This window comes from Pocillopora damicornis, chromosome 14 (genome assembly GCF_964200805.1).
Source record: "Pocillopora damicornis chromosome 14, jaPocDami1.2, whole genome shotgun sequence".
Taxonomy (NCBI): Eukaryota; Metazoa; Cnidaria; class Anthozoa; order Scleractinia; family Pocilloporidae; genus Pocillopora; species Pocillopora damicornis.
The window spans coordinates 19,474,819-19,500,238 of NC_142683.1; the positions used below are offsets into that span (position 1 = coordinate 19,474,819).

A 25,420-nucleotide genomic window follows, 5' to 3' on the forward strand; every position below is an offset into this window, starting at 1 on the left:
TTTATTTATCGCTAAGCACCAAAATATGAATTTGTTATTAGGCTCTGCACATGATTGTTTATAGTCTTTTATACTGATGTAATTTTCATTATTTTCAGTATTTTGTAATTGTTAAAGTAAGACTGGGCACGAGTTAAGAAACTTCTAAAATTTCTAGCGTCTTTCCAGTGACTTCCCTTCAGCAAGACATCTCAGGGAGTGAAATTGATGACAAATTTACGACCCTTTTTATGGCATTCATTTAAATAGAGAATTCACCTCACATTTCAATTTTATGTTTTAAGTTCACCAGTTATTGGTATATTTTGTTAGTTTCCGCGTACCATGAGTCATTTTTCATTTCCTCTGTGGATCTTCATTCTTCAACACTTAAATAGAGACTCTCCTACAACAATGCTTACCAAAAAACTTATTGATAATTATCTGTTTTGTTACACAAACTCTCTTGGGCATGCAACTGAGATGAGAACATATGAATAAATAAAATCAATCCGAAAAAAAAAGAACACAATTTTCCACCAAACCGCATTTAAACTGTTAGGAAACCCCAATAGTCCCTAAACTGTCAAAGGTATCCGATTCCTCATTTTTAACTTGTATGCTTGCTTTTAGATTAAGGTCGCTATCTACCTTTACGACATACTTGGAAACAGATGTTAGAAAATGAAAGGTTTTGGGAGGTAACTCAAGAGAGATTGGCAAAGTATTGGTGAAAACCCTTTGATCCGTTGAGCCTGTCATGCTAAATCTATAAGTGATATCTGTGCAAACGTTGGCTACTTCTAATACAAAAGAGAACGTTCTATAATCTCGTCTCAAGAATAACAAACAGTTAGAGTCCAGATCCTTTACAATTGTTTCCGAACCAAACATTTTCCTCGGAACACCATTCTCAAACAACACTCCTTTCTTAGTGAGGTCAGAGGTTTGATGTTTGGTGCATGTGCAAAGCTTGATGTCGACTGACTTGTCGGCGCAAGGCGCAAACTTGCTGTAAGTCGTCACTCTTATGGAATTTATAAAAAATACTCCATCTTTCGGTTCAGCGAACTGTTTGACAGAGACTCTAAACACTTCATCCTCATTATATCCGGTTGGGGGAAACACGTGAATGTCCATACTCGTTACGATAAATTCTCTTCGAAAACGTTTGATCACTTTTGAAAACGATTTTCCAACTAAGCGTTCACAGTTTCCATAGCCATAACTTTCAGATGAGTTAGCACCACCTGAAAAGAGAGGTGAGAAGTCTAGTTGAGCTTAGGTCTCCATGGGCAACGATTGAACACTCTTACTTGAAAACAAGCTGCAACATTTACGAGAATGTCCGTGGCGAAATACGGGCAGAGGGTGGTTATGCTCAAATTGCAGCACTGACACATTAAAGATCTCTACTGAGCAACCATTATTCGTTATCATTTATACATGGGTAGTTAGGTCATCACTTAAGTTCTTTAAGCTAAGGCAAATATACAGTTTAAGTCTAATCACTTATTAAAGCAGTATCACCCCTTCCCCCTCCCCACCCTTACTGCTTAGTTCTTTCTGGTTTTCTCACGGACATTATTTTTACATCTTACCTTCCCTATGTTGCCTTTGTATTGCATTATTTATATGTCCAACTGCAAATTCTGCCAGCCACTTGTGGTCATCTGCATTTTCTTTGACCTCAAATTCTTCATCAAAACCTTCACATTTACATCTGGTTAAGGGAAGCATATCGAGGTCTGCACATGTGCGGTTTGGTGGAATCTCTGAGAAGATTCCTGTCATTGAATAGTCCTCGGAGTTCATTTTTTGAGGATCATACAAACTCATGAATGCTTTGTGTACATCTTTAAGCGCGAAAAGGCGCTTTTGGTCGGTGACCAGCGCGTTCGTCCTTTGTTGACCAAGTTTTTCCCTGACGCCATCAGGAACAATCATAAAGAATACTGGATCGTACAACTCTTTGCCTCCCTCTTTTGTGTTACGAAACGGAGTCCTTGTGTGACCGTGGTCGGATAATATCAACGTAAGAGTATCAGGGAAAGAAGCCATATCTTTGAAGAATTTGGCCATGTTGGCGTCCATGTTGATCATCCGTTTACCATTAGTCTCGTGTCCAGTATTAAAATGTGTGTAGGAAAGCAAGGGTTTGGCTTCTTCGTCGCTTCTAAGAGCCGTGTACACCTTTGTTATGTAGTCCATGAAATACCAACTGTAAAACCTGCCATTTAAACAGATTTTCTGGGGAAAATCAAAATGGTTGGTCCTTCTCAGAACTTTTTCTAACACCGTGCATGAAAAGTGCGTAATACCCTGATGGTCAATTTGTTTCTTGGCCACCTTTTCTTGAAATTCCTTCCACCTGTAACGAAAGTTGCTTTTTAACTTCTTAGGATAATTCAATAAGCAAAGCACTATTTTATTACTAAGTTCTTAGTATGATTTTATTTTCGCAAGTGGTCTTGACTGTATACTGACTCTGCCCCGAAGATCTTTGATTGTTGTGTGCACTCACACAGAAACCCATCCAGGTAAAAATATTCAGTGGAATTTAACTTGCCTGGTATCAGTCAAACTCTATAGGCACATATTTACTAACTTCATACTAAGGTGTACATGGCGAGATCTTCAACTGAAATTCCATCTTACAAGCCTCAATCAAGCTATAGTTAGTCAGCCACAGGCTCTTATACATTATAAGAACCTTTGTGCTCAGCAGAAACAGTCTAACAATAGTCCATTTTACAGTTGTGTGCTTGGTTTCCAAGCCCTTGAACTGGAATGAGGCTTAGGGTGACCTTGTTATGATACAAACCTTGCTGCTTTTCAAATGCAAATTACTTTGTTATCATGCTAACTAGATACTGGTCTCTATCACAACAAGGTCACCTTCAGCCTCACTCCAAATCAAAGGCTTGGCAACTAAGTACATAACTGTAAAATGGCCTATTACCTTAAAAACTTACATAACACCTGTATCAAAACAACGCATCATTACAGAATCAAACATGTAGCATGGACCAGGTTGTTACCTTTCTCTGAACTCAGAACCCGACTGAGGTGTTGCTCTTTTACCAATGTCTGTTAAAGCACTCCCCCAAATATCATACCAACAAAGATCCTCTTGAAAGAACGTCTGGTAGCCCCATTTCTTGAAGGTCCCATACAACACCTCCACACCCAGGGAAGCTTTGGTGTTTTTTGCAGAGGCAGCAACTTTGTTATCGTCTGAAAACGTAACAGACAATTTCTTATCAATGTCTGTGAATTTATGGAAATCATATATGTGAACTGCCGATAATAAAATTAATATGAGAGTGATCTTCGCAGTAATGAACACAACTTAATGGAGTTAGTGACTCATTTCGACTGCTGCTTAAATAGTGTCTATTATTGGGAAGATCATTGTCATCTTCATGTGGTTATAAGTACAACGTAAAGAATTCTTAGCCAACAAGATGGGATAACTCACACTATTCAGTTTTAAATGTATTTTCTTCAACTAACCTTCGACGACGCCACAGAAGAATGGCCTCATGTTTTCAAATGTCTGTTGTCCGATGCTCTGGAGAAGTTCAAAGTCCAAGGCGGTAGCCTGAATCTTAGGATTGTGTGAAATATCGTGCAGAGCCTTTACAGCCCTTGGAAGAATTCGGTAAAAATGCGGCCTGGAGATGGAGTCTAACAGAATCACATTTAAATTGATTTTAGTTCTCTTTTTGCCGCCGTCGACTTTCTTCAAGACCGGAGGAAAGCTGAGCACTTGGAAAATTTCTCCACACCTTAGGAAAAAAAAACTAAATCCTCTTTCCAGATTGGTTTTGACGGCCTTTTGAACCGTTTGATCGATCTGTTCTTTTGACAACAGTTTCCACTTTATCACGGCTTTTCCCATTTTAGGATCAACAGAAGCTATTTGAACTGCGGACGAGCCACAAACCTTGGTGTCACATGTCAGGATCTGATCTCCAGACTCTGTATAATGGAACGCGCAGATGTCTGGGTAATGAGTGTCGTCACAAGTCCTATTTTCTATAAGTCCTAACGGTCCATAATGTTCAATAATTTGCTTTATGCCATGTCGATCTGGTCTAAGAAAAGAAACGGACATGGTTCATTTAGGTCATCCAGTTAGGCAGCAATAGGTAGCATTACTCGATCGTATCTGCCAATGAATTACGCTTTTGAGTCAGCATCTGAAGATATTTGAGCAAGATATTTACTACTATCCTACGTATTATGTAAACTTCTTTAGATACCAGATCCTTGCTACAATAACGAAGCGACACGACACGTGCATCAATCTTTCTAGAATACACGAAGAAGTTAGCGGCTGAATACAAAATTAAGCCTTATTACTACAACAGAGTATCAGTTATACTTCTTCCTACCTGTGAGGCTTGCACTTGACTTCGGTTCGGTGGCCTAGTTAAAGAAATCAAGTTACGCTTTCAAATTTCGCCGGCGTATAATGGACGGGGTCTAATTAGGGATAGCCACGAGATCGTGTGGTAATACAAAACATTTTATGAGCAGCTAGATAACAGCTCAGCACGTACGTTTCTTGAAACTGTGTTCATTTCCTTACTGATACCCTCAAGAAGTAGACAAAATGAAATCACTTGATTTTAGTTCGTCTGAAAACGGAAATCCCGTCGGAAAATTATTTACCCTTCTCTTTGGACCGTTACGCTGCCTTCTTATGCTTAAGTGAATTTTTTTTGCATAATTTTAATTGTTCTTTATTTCTTCATTCCTCAAAATGCGCGCTATGATCAAGTAGCTGCCCTCTATAGGAACTTTATTACTATCACTTTATGTTAAGCTGATAGGGGAGGTCAGGTACCGTTAAAGAAGTTTACTGATCATATCTAGGTTGTCGCTAGGTTTGTACCAGAAATGCAATTATTTCATTATCAAGCGTCCTATTTGACGAATAATTAAAACTGCGGTGCTCTTTTACGTTTAGAGGGATTGTGGTGTTAATCACGGGCGTTCTTACCTGATGCACGGGTTGTTTCCAAGTTCTCTTTTGGAGTCAGTCTCGAGCTTGAAATCATCGGTAACCAGTGCACAGCCTCATGTACAGACAGAGCTAACACAATACAGGTGAGCTAGATGGAAAATGGAAACAATTTAAATCAAATCAGTTCAATCCTCCAAGAATTAATAAAAAGTTGTGAATTGATAAGTTATCATAAGTATTCTCGAGTTTGTGGATTTTGATGGTTGAGTTGAGAGTACACAGTGATTTTCTCCAAAATTTTTATCTCAATGGAAAAGGAAAGTTAGCTAATAATGACTTTATGAGCAAAACTTTCAGGCTCTGTTTGATGAGTCACAATACGAAATTTCTTACTTTTAGAGCCTCCCCTATCCTCGAGAAGTAACTTTTCACTGCTTGGCTTCTATCTTTTCTGAAATGCCTGTTAACATTTACAATCCACTACATATCCTCCTCAAGTCTCTGAAAAGAGAGTCTGGTAACCCTGGTCCCTATCCAAAAAGCCTATTACCAACGTAAATAAAATTGGAAAAAAGTATGAATAATTCACTTACCAAACACATTCCACATCTTAATGAACGAATTCGAACCAGTTTAGCAAGGACCATACTGATACATGTAAACTGAGAGAAGATCTGAAATTAAACCAGATAGATTTTAAAAAGAGGTACAACATTCAGTATTTTCAGTGATTACCATAATGCACTTTGTTTTCCGCTTTAATTCGCACTCTATGGTAACAGAGTGTTTTCTCCACAATGTTGGAAAAATAATACTTTTTTGTTCATTTTTAGAGGTTATTATTCAACTAAGAGATCTTGAAAACAATGCCTATGTAATCAGGCTTAACTATCGAAGAAGTAGCAAGTGGTTTGAGTACTATATCCCATAATATTTGTCTCGTGCTGGATAAAGAGTTGGTTCATACAGAGCCCAGTTAGTGCCATCATATATTTCTTATCAACTTTGTTGTTCACCACTTCAACTTCAGTTGTTACCACCTCAGTTTTTTCCCAGCACGACTTTTTTCCGGCACGGCTTTATCCAGCGCGATTTTTTTATTTTCTTCCTAAAGACTCGATGCAAGAGGGTCTCGATGGGGATAACCGTTAGCCGTAAAACGGCCAAAAAATTTAGCCGTTAGACGTAAAAATTGACAAATTTTAGCCGTTAGTCGTAAACGAATTTGCGGAAAAACTAACAAGTGTCAGTGTCGGCTGAATAAATTTGCAACTGAGCAAAGCTAAATTGGATAATTTTACTCCATCAAATTATACTTATTGTGCTTGACTACTACTTAATTGCTTGAAAATAAAGCAGTTTTTTATTGAGGATAAAAGATTTGTCCCGCCAATGTAGAAGAAGTAGCGAATTCAGACATTGCCAACTCACAAGCCCCAAGACAAGTTATCTGTATCTTTACTGATATGTTCCACATCTACATATGCATTCATTAAATCTGTTCCTATTGACTAGAATCATCACTTTGGCTTTACTTATTTTTGTACCATCAGAAAAATGCTTTACCTATGGCCTTGTGTATTAACACAAAACAATTTGACTGTTAACGTCTCCACCAAAATCTATTTCCCATAAAATTTGGACAAGATGACTTCAGTCATAGGTAAACATTTGTAGGTACTGCTGAATAACAGGCCAGAAAAAGTCGTGCTGGGAAATGTCGAAAATGGTCAAAGTTATTGAAGTAAATCTAGAGAATATACAGTTTTGATTCTCTTGTGTAAATTAAATTCGAAAACGGTTTTATTAAGCTCTAGGGTGGCCGGTCGTTAGTTATCACCTGAGGGAGGGTGGGTGTATATTATTTTTTTCGTTGGACAACGGAGCTTTTACGTGATCCCCCCCTTAAGTATGTGTTTTGTTTATCCCCTCATATTAACGGTGGAAGATTTCATGATCCTTCCCCCCTCTCCCAGCCACCACAGAAAGCCAGTGTTAATATCTGCTTCCTAACCCACATACAGATAAGTTGGAGTTTTATAACAGCGTTGTTTAGCAGATGTATGAATCTGCTTTTTGATATTAAACAAGGCAGATTAAAATGGTATCTCCTTGAACGACAGCGATTTTTCTGGCAGTTTAACACAAAAATAAAAGATCTGTGAGATAAAGATATCAATCCTCTAAGAAAGAAGAAATAGGAAGTAGGTCAAAACATCACAAAATTCATAGCAGGCGTGGGTGGTTGCAAGAGCAGTGATGACGTTGTCACGTATGATACCTACTTGGCCACTGTTATTCATCGACAGCGAGCGAAAAGTCCTTTATAGAGAATACAATACTCCAAAATCCTGTGCAATTGACTGTCGTAATATGGCGACGAGAAAAACAAGAATAATGTAGTTAAATTAAAAACGTTCGTTGGTACCGTGGGGATTAAGAGTGTCGATTTGGAAAATAAGTTTTTTCCTGGAGTTTCGCGGCTTTCCGAACTGCCTAAACGCAGGGAAAGGCTGCAGTGGTTAATATAATAATATCAACTGAGTCAGGAGCCCATAAGTAATGGCTCCTGACTCAGTTGATAAAACCAGATTGGCGGCTAAGATAGAGAGATCTGAAACACTTTTAAAGCGTTTGAAAGTTATTACTAAGCTGCTTTTTTAACGGTTGACAGTAAAAATTTGTCTTTCTAGACAGTTGACAGTTCAATTTTTGGCCGATTGACGACTGTCAGTTAACCCAATTAATCGAGACCCTCTTATGTAATTATCAGGTGTATGTCAAACTATTTGCCACATTCAAATTTTCGCGGGCCACGACACGTCAATGACATCATTTGTACTTTTCTGGCTGGTAACTGATCTTTTCAATAAACTGCAGAAAAGAAAAGAAAAATGAGAGAGAAGAACAGCGGTCAAACGTCTGTGCATGTGCGAACGCTTTAAATGTATCTGACCAGGTGACGCGCTTTCAGATTTAAACATGGGGGTTCGCCATAACCAGGACTGGCTAGACAACATTTTACTGCTTCTACACAGATAGAAAGCTATCGTTCGATCTGCTTAAGTATCGAGAGATATTCGCTATTTTAAAGGTTCAATCGTATTTTGTACTTTGCGTAGAGACGAAGGCACTGGGAACGATAGTATAATTCGACTGGCGGGCGGGGGGTTGGGGGAAACTCCGAAAACCGGAAGTGACTACTGTCTTACAAAATCAGCGTGTTGCCTAGAAGTACTTTCTCTCTTACGACTTTCTCTCTCAATTTTCACATCAAGGGGAGACTTATCTGTGTTCTCATAGATACAGTTTCTCAGCCGACGGGAAAAGTTAGCGGGTGGAGACAGCTGGGTAAGTACGTAGTTACTTCTAGGAAGTTATTTTTCTGTCGGTGAAGTAACACAATTAGTTATTCGCATTTTCTCTTTCTTGGGACTGCAGTGTTTTATAGAATTCTTGGCAAGGACCAGAAAAAACTGAACTTCGTAGCCTTTCGCAAATTAAACATCAAACGACAGCTCGCATTTAGTTCAAGTGTTCATGTGATTGACTTGAACGCGATTCGAGTGAAATTAAATATGCATGAAGTGCATTCTGCTTAAGGGAGTGGATGTGCCACCTACAGTTTAAAATATGTCTCATCAAAAAATGTGGGGAAAATCCCAGTTTAGCACAATTACTTTCATTTCCTGTTCAATAGCTCAGTATCCTTTTGTTCACTTTTTATATATTAGTTATAATTTTGATTTGAAGTTACTTTACAGAGAAGAAATTGTGAGCTGTAGCAGATATACATATATGACATTTTTTTAACAAGGTAAAAAAAAGTAATTTTTTGCGATAGGTTTTTTTGTGGAGTTATTTCATTGAAAATGACCTGAGGAGAATTCCTCCTTTTTCAGCTATGTAATCATGCTTCAAGCCAAACTAAACTTGGACAAAACTGCAGGGCTCACTCAACAGCTGAGGCGATTCTCTGCAGACCATGTGAAAATAAATAAAGAGGATACTGATCAAGCCAAGAGTCTGGTAGACAGTTACTTAAAAAATGGAGTATTACAGTACATCTTTGACAATTCACAACCCCTGTCCATCAGTAAGCTGGAATACACAGGAAGCCTGTATGAGAGACTTAAAACTGAAGCAGCTGATGAGGTGGATGTCATGGTAGTATTACAGACTGCCAAACAGGAAGTGATACTAGAGGATGCTGGGGTCCCTGGTTTTGTTCTGTTAAAGGTATCAAAAGATGGTTCACCACTAAAGAAGTATACAGACACAGATGGTTATCTTGTCCCTGAGAAGCTGCGAGCAAGTTGGTTCTTTGGCCTTGTTCAGAAGGCAGTTAATGAACTTGCTTTACCAGTTCAGATGGAGGTTAGAGCGCATGGCCCAGCCGTTCAGCTTGATATCACAGACAGCAACTTGGGAAAGAAGCTGTCTGCTGATTTGGTCCCAACATTTAGGATTGGTGCCATGGACTACTTTGTGGCAAAATCCTATACAGGGAACACGGCTGCCACCTGTGATTGCAAGCTTCTCTGGCGACAGTCATTTTCACTGAAGGAGAAAGCAAGACTGCAAGGAATGGATAAAGAGGATGGTGGTTGTAGACATGAACTTCTCCGAATTATCAAACGCATCATTAGAGGGGAGGCAACTTTTGCTAAACTGACAAGTTACCATTTAAAGACAGTATTTTTGAGGTACAACACTAATGCAAAGGTTTCATGGGATAAAGACATGCTTGGGGAGAGGTTTATTGAGTACTTGGAGTTACTCTATGCTGCAGTAAATAGCAAGATTCTGGATCACTTCTGGATTGAAGGGATCAACCTCTTGGAAAATGTACCTGGTAAAATTCTGGAAAACATGGCTTGTAGGCTGCACAGGATTTTGGACAGTAACAAAGAAAGGAATAAAGTCCTTAAATGTAACAGTAAGTGTCTCTTTGATTGGTTTCTGCTTTTATCATTTTTTACCTGTGAGGTAATCTTGGGTCTTAACATATAAGAATCTTCTGTACGAAAAAATAATATATGTGTGGTACCCCTCACTCATTCCTAGCCATCTGAACCCTTTAATTCCCAAAATCTGAAGGTAATTCTCCCCTTCAGCTGCTACAGATTTCCTTGTAAATTAGTTATGAGAATTTGATGTTAGATCTGATAACAACTTGTACCTGATAAGTATGAATATTCTTTACACCAGCTGGCTGAATATTCCATGGATATTAGAAGGAGAAGTTACTTATTAATCACTTGGAGTCTGTGTGGTACTCAGCAATAACAATAGTTGACATTTGTAGGACAAAAGATTGTATGGTGGTCAGAGACCTATCTAATTTAATTTTTCCAGGATCTAAAGTTTGGAAAAATTAACATGGCATATTAAAACACAGAACTTTTTATTCAGTCACAGTTCCAATGACTACAAATGGCAATGGAGTTGAAAACTGTCCAGTCACATCACCAGGGAAACCAAAGCTATGTCAATCCAATATGCCACAAACTTCTACAGATCTTTTGCAAGTCTTGCGAAGATTCCTTGACAGCCTAGGCACAATTCTCAGTGAAGATACAAAGTGGTGTAAGGAAATTGTGGAGCAGGTTGTGAAAGATGGAGTGCTGAAATGCTGCATGGAGGAATCTGATCTCATTAGTAAGTTTGAATATGGTGGAAGTTTGTATGAAAATTTGAAAACCACACATTCCGATGCTGATGATGCTGTTATCTTCCTTGCCTTGAACGCAAAAAACAGCCTCATTGATTTTGAAGTAAATGATGCAGGATATGCAGGTATAAAGGCAACAGAAGATTCTCCCTACAAAGAGTTTTCCAATCCAGATGGTTTCCTTGTGCCTGTAAAATTCCAAAACTGGCTTTTCAAGCTAGTTACCAGTGCTGTGCAGAGTATTAACAGTGAAGGAGCTTCAACAATGTCTTTGAAAGCTTCAAACTCCACTAGTGTGAAAGTTTGCATGAGTGAGCAGTCGAAGGCTTTGGAGGTTCAGTTTGTGCCAACATTTCAACTTGGCAGTGAGTATTTTGTTCCACCATCTTCTCAACCCAGTCATTTACCAGTGGGTGTGGTCCAGGACACAGCCTGGATCAAGTCATACACCTTAATGCAGAAGGCCCTCCTTAAAGACATGGACAAAGACCATGGTTGTCGGCGCAGCTTGTTTAAAGTGGTAAGCACAGTTCTCCACAAAGAAGCAACATTTTCACCTTTAACATCATTCCATCTCAAAATGGGTCTACTCTGGTACAACGAAACAACCAGTGACTGGGGTCAAGACAGCTTAGCAGAGCATTTTACAGGTTTTGTGACCTTTTTGAGGGATGCACTTCAAAAGAAAGAGATTCAACACTTCTGGATCCAAGAGTTAAACCTGTTGACAAAGATTCCACCCAAGACCCTTGAAAACATGCACACCAGGCTGTCAAGAATCCTTAACAATGAACAGGAGAGGAGTAAAGTGCTGAATATTGATGGGCTTAAACAGAAACTTTAACTCAAGTTATCACTGTTTTGTGATTTTATGCAGAATTTGTTACTGTGAAAAATACATCTGAAATATGGCAACACACAATGCTGAGCTAATTGAAGCATTTAGAGAGTGGTTTTCTAATGATGAAAAAAAACAAGAATTAATGAATGAATGTTGAATAAATTTCTCTATGGAATGAATTGTTGGAAATAAATAAAACAGTATAATGCATGTAGCCTAACAGAAGTTGGCTTCAGACAACTGATTGCTGTCAGTGCCATGCTTTCTTTTGTTTTACTTTCCTTTCTCTTCAATTCTTCCTCAGTAGCCTCCTCAGGTTCAGAAGACACTTATACATCTGTACATTACCCTGTTGGTTTTTTCCTTCATAGTTAAGAGCATCCCAAGAACAGGCATAGAGCAGAAGAAAAAATGTTTCTATGTTCTCTTTTCCATAACCCTTTATGTTTGCTTAGGTACCATTCTGCTCTCCTTGCTTGTACTTTGGACAATGGTGTGAAAGAAAGCAGGCTTTGGACAAACTAGGACACCTTTGGTACCTTAACGTCAGTATACATTTTCTTCATACTGTTCTCTCTATATTTCCCAAGGGGATGCCAAGGTGATCATTTCCTTCATTCTCATGACCTCGATTTTTGAGGGGTGTTGTTGGCAGGAGAAGTTAGATGCCAGTCACTCCATGGAGTCAAAGGCTTAAAATTTTTGAAAAAACCTAGCAGTAACACATTTAAGGAGGGCCAGTCCATCCACTGTTTCTTAGTTGAATTGGGACTTTGAGAGTTGGGAAAAAGCAAGGACTAAACCAGACAACAAATTAAAACTAGTTCTAATTGGTGTATTGGTTTGCGGCCTGTTTGGTACATATGTGCAATTGTTGGGGTTTGTCCATTTCAAAATTTGCACTTTGTGTAGGAAAAAACTTCCCTTCTTCCAGCCACACAAGCAATGGGAAAGTGAGGGGTCTTGTCACAGCCCCACCCATGATATCCCTAAGTAGTTAATCAGTGAATCAAGACTCCACATGTTTTCTTTAATTCTATTTCTTTTTCAATTGGAAACTAATACAGCTGTAAATGAGGGAAGGATCTCTGAGTGTATCTGTTAAAAACAGACATTGTATATACAGATGTATGATTTTAGTGGCTGATTCCTTTCCATGCTTGTTGCACACATCATATCTCCGGGCCCCTGTGAATTTGTTAAGGATTCAATGCTGATTAACCAAGCAACAATTTCATGAATTTGTCACTAACAACTGAAAGTAATGTTATTTACCATATCAAAAACTAGAAATAAAAACTTGAAAGAAAAGAATGATGTAACACTTAAACAAACAAGTGAGCAAAGAACCTCGTGTAAAATCTTGAACCAAATCAAAATACAAAGGGATGGTATGTGTTTACTGACAAAAATTCTTATCTTACAATCTGAATATTTTGGTGGAAAAAAGGAAAGGTGGAAATCCTGGACTACTAAAAGAAGGAGAACCAAGTTTATAGAAAAGTGACAAAAATACTTAAACACCTCCTACAAATGATAAAATTTGCATTTCAAGAGAGACAATTGCAAGTCATTTGACAAAGGATACTCTCCACCAGGAATGAGCTGAAAAGAAATTAAGAGAAGGGAACATGAAAAAACATAATAAATTCAAGGTAGCAGTTCACGCTGTACAAAATATTCACATGATGCAAAGGTCTCCATGAAAAAGAAAAAAAAAACAGGCAACTACATCAGTGTTTATGTGTGTACAGGGTTTGTGGTGATTTCTTTCACATACTTGGTAAGCTTTGTCTCCATAAACGACAAAGGCACCTAGTGCCTACAAACAAAGGCTTCACTATGATTACTTTAAGTAAACATTGACCAAAAGTCTTATCAACATTTTTAGATTTACATACCATGGTTATGTTATTCCCATTGAGCAAAATCTGGTCAAGTTTTGTCATTCTTCGTCCTTCTGGTGTGCTTTCACTGTCAAAATTAAACATAACATTTCCACTAGATCTTACCACCTCATAAATCATGTCTGTGGGGAGGGGGTAAGGGTATTTAGAGAAATGCCTTTCAAGTCTCATAGTTAAATCCATTTACAAGTTAGAGAAAGTCGCTGTTGGTAATGCATGCACAATGTACACCTCTTAATTAGATTGTGAAAAGTTGAAATTCTGTATACTTACAATACTGTAACATCTTCTAAAACAATGTCTGAGAACAAATCAAGGATGAATAGCAAATTGTTCTCACAAAATAAAACAAATGACAGACCTCGAACAAAAGGAAGTAAGGACAAAAGTCCTAAGGGGTACACCCTTGTAATAGGCTATTGGGAGAGTGCTGTTGGATGGGGTCACATTTTTGTGACTAATTGACTATTGTGTGCAATGGTGTTGCATTTTTAATAGAGTTACCAGAATGGGCTCGCACATTTTTGGGATTCTGGAGTTAAGAAAATGCTGTTAACTAGGGATTTAAAAATGGCCCATCAAAAAGGCTTTATAAGGTAGTTACATAAACAGAAAGTGACAAAGTTGGGATTACAAATATTGCATTCACCCAAAAGTGACTAAGGTGGGGACTAAAATTGTCCACAGAATTGACTATAATAGGATTGGGGTTCTAACAGGCCAGCAGCTTTTCCTTACATTTTCGTTGACCAAAAACAATAGCTTGTACTAATTTAAATTATTCTGAAGCGTAGTTTAATTTAGTTAAGTTTTATTTGGTAGGACCAGCATATGTTACTGTCCAAGTAGTCAACAGACAGAAAGGATACTGACATAATCATCAAACCCCAGAAGTACTCCGACAATCTCCTTATCACTCTTCATGACAATGTGAATTCGAGATCCAATGCACTTGTCGATTAATTCTGATAGAAACAAACACTTTTTACAAACGAATTATTTTCACTTTGCTTCATTATTTGTTTATAGCTGCAAATGGGAGAATCTACTTCCACATCAGCCGAACATTTCTGCAATTAGTACTTTGACAGCTAAGTGTAAATCACGATCGTTGCACGTGTTATTGTAAGGTAAAAGTGTACGACGCATTTCCATACTGGATTTGACGAAGTTGTCCACTTTTTACATTATAGCAGGATTAAATTTTACCTATTTATTATAGCTCGTACCCATCGTCAATGTTTAAAGTAATAAATCGTAAGGAAACAGACGTAAAACTCACCTAGCGGTAGAATTAATTGGGGTTCGTTTGCAACAGCCGCCATCTTGTTATCCACATATACCACGTACTTTCGGTTCGTAAGCACCTTTGCTGGCCAAATCTCAGTGGGCTCCTAATTTGTACAAAAGCTAACAAGTTCTGAGAAAGTGATGTGTAGACGCGATGTTTCCTTGAGAAAATAGGCAGCTTTTTTGACCATTGGGAACTAAACGCACAAAAAAATGGCAGGGGCTGCTCTCAAGAGGCTTATGGCTGAGTATAAACGTAAGTCAGCTCGAAAAGTTGAAAATTTCGTACTGATTCTTATTTGTAACAGTTCGTAATTTTTCCCACCTAGCTTCAAAAAATATAATTTTGCTAGAGAACTTAAAAATGTGTGTAGTTTAGAAACTGATCATCTGAATGTTTAGTCATAAATGTAGACAATGACGTAGGTTATTTATTTTTGAGCTTGGGAACTGTTTAAATACTGCTCACGTGAAATGAATAGGTGTGAAATTAGAAAAGGATATGTCAAAACAGTTAAAATGTGTTTAACTACAGAATAAGATTACAATCCGTCACATCATTGCATTTTATTATATTCGAAAAGCGCTTCTTTACCGGTAATCAGAGTTAGCGTTGAATAATTGCTAATCGATATTTTAAACTCTCATTGGATCCATCCCAAGGAAACGAAAAATGGCAGCAAATTAATACTCTTGAATGAACTAATGACAATTGAACTAATAACAATTGAAGACTTTAATTAAATTGTGTTTCAATTCAACAGAGCTAACCCTGAACTCTCCAGAAGGTATTCTTGCAGGTGTGTTGTCTGCTAAGTTTCTTTTAGTTGATAACAGTTATTTGGGTGTTAAATATATCTGATGATACATGTATGTTGATTTTTGTTTGTGGAATCTCAGATTAATTTGTATGCTTGGGTAAAGTGGGGGAGAAAAATTTCTAAGGAATTTTAAACTAAAATGATAATTTTTCCGAAAATGGTTTTCTCTTTTGCTTATTCCAAGTGAAAATCAATATATAAATAAAACTAATTGCTAAATAATTCAATTAAACAATGGCTTTTGTTTGTTTAAAGGACCACTATCTGAGGAAAACTTTTTTGAATGGGAGGCTTTGATAACGTAAGTGAGGACGTTTTTGTTGTGTTTGTTATTGTTATGTGTTATTGTGATAGTATGATAAACACTGTATAATGGGGTGATAGTTGGTTCACTGTTTAGTTTTTGGGTTGGATAATTCTCATTGTGCCTCTTTTTGAGGAGTATGAATGGCAACCTCTCAACTGTCAGGGAAACCTCAAAATGTCCAGTTCTGAACTACATGTAGCTTCCCTTCTACAGAAAGAAATAATTACTATCCATAGTCACTGTTGTCAGGGAACTGTGAAACTCTGTATCAGTCAATTGGACTGAATTTCTTGTTTCCCCATCTTTTCATGTATTGAATAAAGTGAAGGAAAGGAATTGAAAGTAGCACCACACAAGTGGTGTTCTCCTCTGCTGCCCTCAAGGTTAAATTAGAGTTTTGGATTGTTAGTGTTTGTGGAGGAAGGTAAATAAGAGAACCTTGAAAACCTTCTAGGCAAGGATGAGAACCAAAAATAAACTCAACCTACATGTGATGGCAGGTCCTTGAACCTCCTGTGGAGGGAATGCTGGCCACTATGGAGTGAGGCAAGCAGGCTAACCACAGTGTCATATTTGCCTCAACTGTTATAAGTTTACAGGAGTCTGAGTCAATCCTTGTTTCTTTATAGAGGCCCAGAAGGAACTCCATTTGAAGGAGGTGTTTTTACCACAAGACTTGTGTTCCCTCCTGATTATCCTTTGAGTCCTCCAAAAATGAAGTTCACATGTGAAATGTTCCATCCTAATGGTAAGTAATATTAAAGTACTGTTGTATGACCTTAAAAATGGGACTGAACAAGCTTTGCAAAGTCCTTTTACAATGGGAAATTCATTTTTTAGATGCCCTCAGATCTACAATCATGAAATCAAAACCTATTGAGACAATTTGTTCACAGACACACTGTATAACAAATGGATAAAGGGGGTAAGTTTCATAAGAAACTATACTGCTGGTCAATGGGGTAGTATAACAAGATTATTCAGTTTCATCAACTGTGTTGATAATGTAAACTGGCCCCTGTATCTACTGTATCATGTGATATAACAGAGCACCCCTCTTCCCCATCCTTTGTCAATGTTGCTGTACCTTGGTTACCTATTAAGTATGTTTTCTATGGAAAACTAAATGCACCCTGATCAAGTGTTAAAAGGTAATACATGCAGATATTTTGTGGGTTGGGTAGAATTTTCAACTGCTTCACAGGGGTAAAGGAAAATTTGTACAATGAGCAAATTGTTCTCATGTATCATATGTTTATCTGTGGAGTATGAGATTTATCATGATTCCACCTATTATTCATTATATTGGCTTTTGGTTTTTAACCACAAAATTCATCCTGCTGAATTACCTGAGAGTTGTATCTCTTACTTGAGGGGAGTGCAAGAGAAGTTATCACAACAAACTAAATCATCTTGGTGTCCTTCTACATATATGTACACTGATCTTCTGATAATTGGAGGCCTTATAAGGCTCCACAGTCAGAGGTAGTGTTGTGTTCCTTGAATGAAGATGGTGTCTCGTAGGACATGTTACCTCACAGTGTGCTTACTTATAATTTTGGTGCACCATTGAATTACACTGAATCAATTTGTATGATTGTGCAAATGGTTCAATTACAGAATGTTTTTTTTGTTTCTGCTGTGTTTTTTTTAAGTTTATCCTGATGGACGAGTGTGTATTTCCATTCTACATGCCCCTGGTGATGATCCCATGGGGTATGAGAGTAGTGCTGAAAGATGGAGTCCTGTTCAGTCTGTAGAAAAAATACTTCTGTCTGTTGTTAGTATGCTGGCAGGTTAGTTAAATTGTGAATTTTTTCCGTCTAAAAAATGAGAGTCCCATTTTGAATATAGACTCACATGCAATGGAGAGTATCTCATCTAGCTTTACATTGAACATGGAAAGTAATTTCAATATTTGAACTTGACACTTAGTACCCTGTAAGTTCTAATTCTGTGAAGAAATTGTGTGGGATCCTTTACATTATTAAGTGTTATTTGTCTCTAATCTCTTTTCTGTCTACCTAACTGTACTGGTAAGTTTGGACAGATCATTGAGGACAATAATTATTGTCCATCTAAGTACCAACAAACCACATTTTTACCTTTGAGTTATTATTTGTTTTAAGTTCTTTCCCTCATTATTGTTTGTCACAGAACCAAATGATGAAAGTGGGGCAAATGTAGATGCTTCGGTGAGTATTATTATGATTGGGTCATCATTTTATTCCAGTGTGAAGGAGATATAAAATGTTTGCTGTGGTTGTTTTCTCTTCTTTATTCTGTATGGTTTTTTTTTTCTTGATACTTTGAGGAACCCTCTTCAAGTCCATAATAGTTTTACAAGATGTAAATGTGGTTCAAACTTATTACGTTTGAATATTTTCTTCTGAGGTAAAAATGATCTGAACCTCTGCACAACAGTTCTTTTTCTTTTCAGGTTTTAGACCTTAATTCATGTTTCCTTTTTTCCTCTTAGAAAATGTGGAGAGAAAATCGAGAAAAATTCAATGAAATAGCAAGACAGATTGTAAAGAAATCTCTAGGTCTTCAATAAGCATGTGAAAATGCTTAATATTCTTTATTAGTGGTTGTTGCATTGTATAAAAAGTGAATGCAAAAAGAAGTGTGAAACCATTAATGAGTTTAGGATGAAATTAAAAACAAATGGGGCACAGGAACACAGACTGGTAGTGAGGACACATACAAGATCACTTCCTTAATTTTTTTGTAGTTTAATAACTATATAAAAATTCAACAATATAAAGTTCTCCTATTTAAATAACAGAGCATTTCTATTAAACTTCTGTACCACTAAGATGTCACTCCACTACATGGCAAGCTTATGTCTTCATAAAGCCAAAATCAGGAAAGTTATTCTTCAAATACTGTTCAGAAAATAGGAATATTTACCAAGAGTAATGGCAATTATTGTACTTTAGAACTTAATATACTGATGGAAAGCCAACTGATAATTGCCTTGAACTCTCTTGCACAATGGCTTAATTATATATGTGTAATTAAGACTGATGATTTTAGCAGAAGTTAATATTACATGCTAAAAGTTAAATACAAACTAATTTTTATGACAAATTTATGCTCTATTTTTGAAATTTAACCTAGCTGTATACAATCATGGTGTTGATGAGGTAATGCTGTCTATTCCAATCAATTCAACCGTTTTAATTAAAATTAAGCTGCACATACCATAGTGTACAAAGGTTTCCTTTGTTAGCACACTGTTCAAGGAGAATGTTTTGACATACAAAGTGGTGAAGAAACTTGTCAAAGAGAGTTGCAAAATTTTTCTTCCACTGCTAACAATTTCTTTGTAAACCACAGTGTAAAAACCAAAATGGAAGCTAATGAGGTTTAAATAGTGCAAGAGGCAGAGGTAAAAAAGAGCAAATAAATATCAGAGGAGTAGGAGTAGTTTTACTGTATATTTTGCCTGCAAGCACACTCCCATTATTAGGGTTGCAAGATGCGTGTTTCTCTGCCTCACAGACCTCTCCCCCCATGCTAGGGTTGTTCCAGGCTTTATACTTTCCTGCGGATGAAGAAACACTTGTGCCAAAGTCCTAATAATGAGGGCCTATGCAGAGGCTACTGTATATTACTCACAACTAGCTGTGCTGATATAAAAATAAAATATTTTAATCACCTATCATTCCAATGTTAAACCAATTTGCTTATTTACATGTAGGGCTACAGAACATGTAAAATTTACAATGGTGTTATGCTGCATACCAGGGCTGGCCGCATTGAATAATCCAAACTTTGATTTGTTTACGTCCACTAGGTTTGACTAATGAACTTTTAAGCGATGCAGATTTTAAGAGTTTTGGATTGACTACCTTCAGATGTCTACAAACTCTGATAGTAGATTTGCACAAATGAATTGCTGAACGATGGTTAATTTTGTAATTTCTGTGGCATAGCCTCTCGTACATCTACAGTAACCTGAGTGTAAAGGCGATGTTCTGTTACATTTTCTACTTTATATAGAAGAGAATTAATTCCATCAGTAGGCATTCTCTGGGCAGAGTCTTTTAGTTTAGCAAACCTGTGGAATGAAGTAACATCTGGTATGAAAACGTGCACCTTCAGAAAACAACAACAACAGAAGAGGACGCCTTGACTGAAATATGCTGTTACCATTCCACAACAAAGAACATTTTCTACCAAAATAACAAACAAACCTGACTGACAAACAACTTTGATTTCATTCTGATGATGAATTCACTTTTAATTAACCAGTAGGAGAGGTCTTCTCAGCTACCATCGACTACATCAGTATGAACAAGTATTTTGTCAAAAACTTACCTATCTGGATCTGCCTTGCCACTGGTGTGAAACATCTTCAACATTTTATATCTTCCTACTTGCATTGATGGCCGAGTTAACTTCAGTTGCTTGGCTGATATCCTAAAATAATGGGCAAACATGGTTTCAACAGGAGTTTCCCCACTTGGCCTCAAGCAACACTTGAGCTAACTTCATTATTTAAGCATCAATGATAAGGAAAAATGTCCCAGGTAAAGGAGTTAATTAGTGAGAGAGTGTGTTTATAAATGAACAGAGAGGAGAATCAACATTTATGTTGCTGCAAAATTTTGGGAAGTAGGGAAGGGCTGATGTACTGTCCTATTGCATCATGATGCAAAATTTGACTTGTAAAAATTATCAGCTGAAAAAACAAAACTTTCACCTGTTGTAGAGATCATCATCTTCCCCTCCCCATCCCCAAAATTTGTTTGAAAATCCATTTACAAGTTCAAAGTGTTCTCGGGAGAAAGCACCAGCTCCTCCAAAAATAGTTGAATAAGGCAATCTGAAAGAGGAACAATTTAAAGAACTATTTAGTAAATGTTCTGCAAAATTTACAAGGATACAGGGAAATTGTGTATATCACTGTCAGAAATATCATCAAATAAATATGTATACACCAATAGATTTAGATAAGTGCTGCTTGCTGAGATTCATGAAGACCATACAAGTATTCTTAAGGCTGTTGATCATAACTACTTACCGATAATTAAATTTATCTATGGCAACTGACAAGTGTCTGGGTGATGTGGGACAGCTGTAATCATTTCGGTCATCTTCAGGTATTAAGTCAACGTCATGGAATATAAAGCACTCAAAATCATCAAACTTAAGAGCTTCTTTATAGCCAATGTTAAAAAGCAAGGCACGGTTAAAAATGGTAGTTCCACCCTAGATAGTAAAAAGAAAAATTAGCAACATCAAGTGTAAAAAGTAAGGCAAGTGAAACTTTTAAGAGAAATAGTTAAACTTCATGGTCGACTGATGTACCTAGTACTTTGAGGGGACAATTTGTTACCCTGGGCAACTACTGTATTTCTTGGAAAAGCCAATTAAGCATCAGAAAACTGAGCTGGAAACTTCAATGCCAATGCATTTGTGGTTCTGAAGGTAGCTTGCATTTTAAACTTTATTTTGATAGGTTGTTAAAAAATTTACCTCAAATTCAAATCAAAGTGTTAATGGTTTTCTGAGTTTCAGAGTAAATCTGACAAAAACTGTCAATCATAGTAATATTTGAATCAGAGAAAAATGAGAAAGCCAATCAACCATTATCCAGTGACACCTAAAGTCCATTTTTTAAGTGATTAAGGATCAAATGTAAGGAAAAATAAAATAATCCAAATGTAGTAGAGTCTTGAGGTTCTTATAAATTTGCCACAAATATCCTGTTTTCTGAAGTTGACAAATCAAAATCAATTCAGAATACTGCAGGACACCTCAGTTTTGAGTGAGACTTAGTGCATACTGTTTCAAGTGCAAATTGTAACACACCTGTTCTACAACCATGATTCTGTAGTCCAAATTCTGCCGTTTAAGAATAGGGTGCATGTGTCTAACAAATACCTTCAGCTGTTCATAACGCTTGCGATATGGAATAATTAAGGCCAGCTGACAAGAGATAACAATAATTATGACCAGGAGATCTTGATTCTCCAACCAAAATACATAGATACCATGAAGAGCAAACTAAAAAATTTGACAATAATAACTACCAAATTAAATTCAGCACACTATAAAGAGTGATCAGCAAAATTTTTTTTTCAGTCCATAACCAATACATAATTTGAGTACAAGGTAGATGGAAACTATTTGAGATTATTGATATTTCAATTATCAATCATGCCTCTACTTTCCCTTTCCTGAACTGGAATGTACTAATTTGGTTATTTTTATTTAAGTATCCATACATAAACTGCAAGCTCTCTTTTCTGTTCAATGCTACAATACAAATGAAATGTGATGCATAGTATAACCACTGTGGAAATCTTGAGAGTTAAAAGAGTCCAAAGAGCTTTTCAATTGAACAGAACTAATTGAACTCATTACCTTCTTCCTGGCTTTACATTTAGTTGGTTTCCAATGACCTCCATGGTCAACCCAGCCATTAAAATCACTTGACATGACCTTTTCAACATCTTCTATCTTAGGAATTTTTGAGTCTACATACAAAGGTCCAACTAAAAAAGAGTAAAAAAATTATTATCAAAACATTTATTCCTACCACAAGATAGGGAATGGTGTAGTCTGCAGTTTCTTTCATGAGAGATATACCATAAGTCATACCATTGCAGAAGGGAATTCCCATCTTGATAGAGACTATAGATATTACAAGAAGTGTTGAAGGCTGCCCTAAAAATTTGCTATGTAATATCAGACTTGTGAAGTTTTCAAAACAGCACCATACAGTCTGCTCCACAAAGTGATTTTCTAGTTCTTAGAGAGTGTTTTAATAGGCTAAAAAGGTTAAAAATTCATCTTTACATTAAAATCCATACAAACCTGGAGTACAAAAAGTAAACATACAAGATATCTGTGTTTTTTTCATTATTTGTAAGATTTCAATTAAACATTCAAGCCTCACTGAACCTCGCCATCCCTTTTTTCATCCTGACCCTTCATAAATCCTTCTTGAGACACAGATTTTATTACAAGCCCAGTATTAGCCACCCCATCTCCCCTTAAAATGCTCAGTAAATCCTCTTATCACCCCTGTTTAAGAATTACATATTTTCTTTAGTACTTGAATGTACAGTCCTCTGTGATTGTTGACAACTATTTCACCAGCCACAAGAATTTATAAAAACTTTTAAAGAAACTCCTGCTTATATATTGAACACTGTTTACATGAGAAGCTGAATTATATGCACTTTGTTCATGATCTTTTGGAGGACATACACAGGTGACATCACCACTCACAACATTTTCTTTTTTAACATGTAAGACAAATAGATTCCATGTTGCTATGGGTCTGTACCTCGCTAGATCAGAGAAGATGTGTCAAAATATAGAGAGAACATCAATGATACACTTGGCTGGGTCTTCTGTGCAATTTGATTGATTCTCACCACATATGATATCATTTGTGATAATACTGAATAGGAGCACAGCAACACAGAGTATATTTGTTAAATATCAAATAGTTGATTCTGCTTAAGTTGAGACATTGTAGAGAAGTTAAACAGTAGCTATTTACCTAAAATTATAATATTATTTGTACAGTTTCATAAACTCATCATTAATCTTAGAGCGCTGTTTGAGACAGTGATCCTATAGATGAAATTTTGGAAGAACAGGAAGGTCAAATATTGCATTTATATACCATATATTTTGCATACTCCGGCAAGATATATCTTTGCTAATGATATCATAATTTCTATTCCTGTTTAAGGAAAAATTGCAAGTAAAAATTTATGATTCTCTGGCTTGGAGTCTCTCTCACCGACAACTGTTTCGTCCTAAATATTTCCAACAAGAATCAATATCGTTGTTCACTTGCACTCAGCCCATAACAGAGTAATTGATCGGAGAATCAGTGCCACGTTGAGCAAGAGTTAAGAGAATTCTAAACAATCATTTACAAGACCTGCTGGAGACCTTTTGCGTTGTAAAAGTAATATGCATGTTAATTACTATCATTCTCGAAAGAAGGAGATTCGTTTCTATGCAACATGGTTAAATACTTCAGGTAAAAGCGAAAAACGAGGTGTTAAATGGTATTAAACTGATAAAAAAACTCCAATAAACTTGCAATTTAGGATGAATTAAGACTTGCGTAGCTGGATCGCTCAAAAGAGGACCCGTGTAAATCAGTTGATGATAATTTTATTATCCAAGTAAATTATAAATTTATCGCAACGTTAGGCAGTCAAGCTACAATGCACGGGTAGAGAGCAACTCATGTGAAAAACAGTCTTAAAGCAAATAAAATGTTTGTCCGACGCAGCTTCTCCCTCAGTCACTAAGGCTATAACACATAATCAATGATTAAAACAAAACATAGCCTACCTAAAGATGGTGATTTTTCAGGACATAAACTCAATTCCTGATCAGAATTTTCATTGCTACCGGCTTCTTTAGTTGGAGTGAAAATGGCTACGCTGGTATTTGATGTGCTTTGTCCTTTTTCCGTTTTCGTATGCCGAGTCGTTACTTGGTTAAAACTGCTGATAGCATTGTCTAGATCCTGTGTATTCTGTTGCCCTGACTCTTTAGGGATCTCTACTTCATTCGAGCTCAAAGTTGGTTGCCCGGAATTTGTAAGTTGTGTTTCTCCAGTTGAGTTTGACGACTCTTGGAAACTGCCAGGAATCAAGTCTGGTAAATATATGCCTTTGCTTAGATTGTTCCTCTTTAACCCTCTTAAATAATTCGTTCCCAATGCCCTATAATTCGAAAAAGTGACTGAGTAGTAAAACATCACAATAAATGAAGCCGTGGCGATGACGAACGTACATATCATGAATTTTTTCAATCTGTCCAACTCAACCATTTTATCCACTTCAATAGCGTCCAACACTTTGATTTAAGTGAGCTTAAGACCACAAAATTCAGTATACGGCGCCATAAAAAGTATCCACTTCAAGCTATGGGGGAAAATTAATCAGAGAACATATCTTGTCAGTTAGAGACAATAAACCTCCGCCATTACAGCCGTCTACTTCAACCAAAACGAGGCATATTTAGTCATGAAAGGGAGGCTGAATCTTTGGGACAATCACCCCCTTGATCCCCGGCTAGTTCACGAAATCTGTTTGGTTTCATAATCACTCTTGTCTTTGATAAGTATATATACACACTTTACACACACTTTATTGATGCTCCCTAAGTGGGCTTTTCAGCTCAATAGAATAAAAAAAATACAAATATATATATAACAGTGCATACAATTATATAAGTTTGTGTAATCGCATGGGCCGAGTAAAATTAACAGTCAATATCACGCGAGTTTTAGAAAATTCCAGAAATAGGCCGTGTCGCGCAGCAACGCGGACAATTTCTGCAACTTCTGAAAACACAAGTGACACTAATCCTTGATTTCACTCGGCCTTATGCGATCACTTGTTTGCAATATAGAGGTAAAAATTTGATTTCATCATATAAACCATGGTGTTAGACAGGGATTTCCAGCCCTTACAAAAGCCGTAACAGCACACGTGAAAGAATATCGTATTTTTTCACATGTGTTCTATATCGCTGATGACACGTCACTCGCCTTTCGCGCCACTTGGTCAGGTTGATGAATGAACGGCAAAACCATTCCTAATTTAAGGTCGTTTGTCGAATATTTTTTTGAT

The 25,420-nt window shown here is 36.9% G+C and overlaps 5 protein-coding genes across 6 annotated transcripts; 2 read left to right on the plus strand and 3 right to left on the minus strand.

The window, feature by feature from the left end:
- Positions 1 to 203: 203 nt before the first annotated feature.
- LOC113679143 (uncharacterized) lies at positions 204 to 5,691 on the minus strand. The gene is made up of 7 exons (XM_089194824.1): positions 5,548 to 5,691; positions 4,991 to 5,102; positions 4,380 to 4,413; positions 3,496 to 4,079; positions 3,021 to 3,216; positions 1,581 to 2,350; positions 204 to 1,229 (listed from the first exon to the last, which is right to left on the minus strand). The coding sequence occupies exons 1-7, from the start codon at positions 5,599 to 5,601 to the stop codon at positions 538 to 540; spliced, it is 2,442 nt and encodes an 813-aa protein (XP_089050950.1). The 5' UTR covers positions 5,602 to 5,691; the 3' UTR covers positions 204 to 537.
- A 2,461-nt stretch (positions 5,692 to 8,152) lies between these two features.
- On the plus strand, positions 8,153 to 11,667 carry LOC113679142 (uncharacterized). Of its 2 annotated transcripts, XM_089194829.1 has the most exons (4): positions 8,165 to 8,305; positions 8,708 to 8,771; positions 8,857 to 9,893; positions 10,370 to 11,667. In XM_089194829.1, exons 3-4 carry the CDS (start codon positions 8,867 to 8,869, stop codon positions 11,470 to 11,472), a joined length of 2,130 nt encoding a protein of 709 aa, XP_089050955.1. In that variant the 5' UTR covers positions 8,165 to 8,305; positions 8,708 to 8,771; positions 8,857 to 8,866; the 3' UTR covers positions 11,473 to 11,667. The 2 variants fall into 2 exon arrangements, with proteins under 2 accessions (XP_089050954.1, XP_089050955.1); XM_089194828.1 differs by lacking the exon at positions 8,708 to 8,771 and having other exon boundaries at positions 8,153 to 8,305.
- An 818-nt stretch (positions 11,668 to 12,485) lies between these two features.
- Positions 12,486 to 14,800, minus strand: LOC113679117 (U6 snRNA-associated Sm-like protein LSm5). Its single transcript, XM_027196067.2, has 6 exons — positions 14,659 to 14,800; positions 14,246 to 14,341; positions 13,650 to 13,677; positions 13,371 to 13,443; positions 13,058 to 13,074; positions 12,486 to 12,657 (listed from the first exon to the last, which is right to left on the minus strand). Exons 1-6 carry the CDS (start codon positions 14,699 to 14,701, stop codon positions 12,642 to 12,644), a joined length of 273 nt encoding a protein of 90 aa, XP_027051868.2. The 5' UTR covers positions 14,702 to 14,800; the 3' UTR covers positions 12,486 to 12,641.
- On the plus strand, positions 14,781 to 19,464 carry LOC113679116 (ubiquitin-conjugating enzyme E2 G2). Its single transcript, XM_027196066.2, has 7 exons — positions 14,781 to 14,922; positions 15,431 to 15,466; positions 15,743 to 15,788; positions 16,424 to 16,542; positions 17,450 to 17,590; positions 17,952 to 17,989; positions 18,274 to 19,464. The coding sequence occupies exons 1-7, from the start codon at positions 14,880 to 14,882 to the stop codon at positions 18,349 to 18,351; spliced, it is 501 nt and encodes a 166-aa protein (XP_027051867.1). The 5' UTR covers positions 14,781 to 14,879; the 3' UTR covers positions 18,352 to 19,464.
- Positions 18,510 to 24,921, minus strand: LOC113679114 (beta-1,4-galactosyltransferase 1). The gene is made up of 7 exons (XM_027196063.2): positions 24,132 to 24,921; positions 22,173 to 22,303; positions 21,618 to 21,734; positions 20,827 to 21,014; positions 20,506 to 20,628; positions 20,121 to 20,222; positions 18,510 to 19,860 (listed from the first exon to the last, which is right to left on the minus strand). The coding sequence occupies exons 1-7, from the start codon at positions 24,613 to 24,615 to the stop codon at positions 19,710 to 19,712; spliced, it is 1,296 nt and encodes a 431-aa protein (XP_027051864.2). The 5' UTR covers positions 24,616 to 24,921; the 3' UTR covers positions 18,510 to 19,709.
- Positions 24,922 to 25,420: the final 499 nt, after the last annotated feature.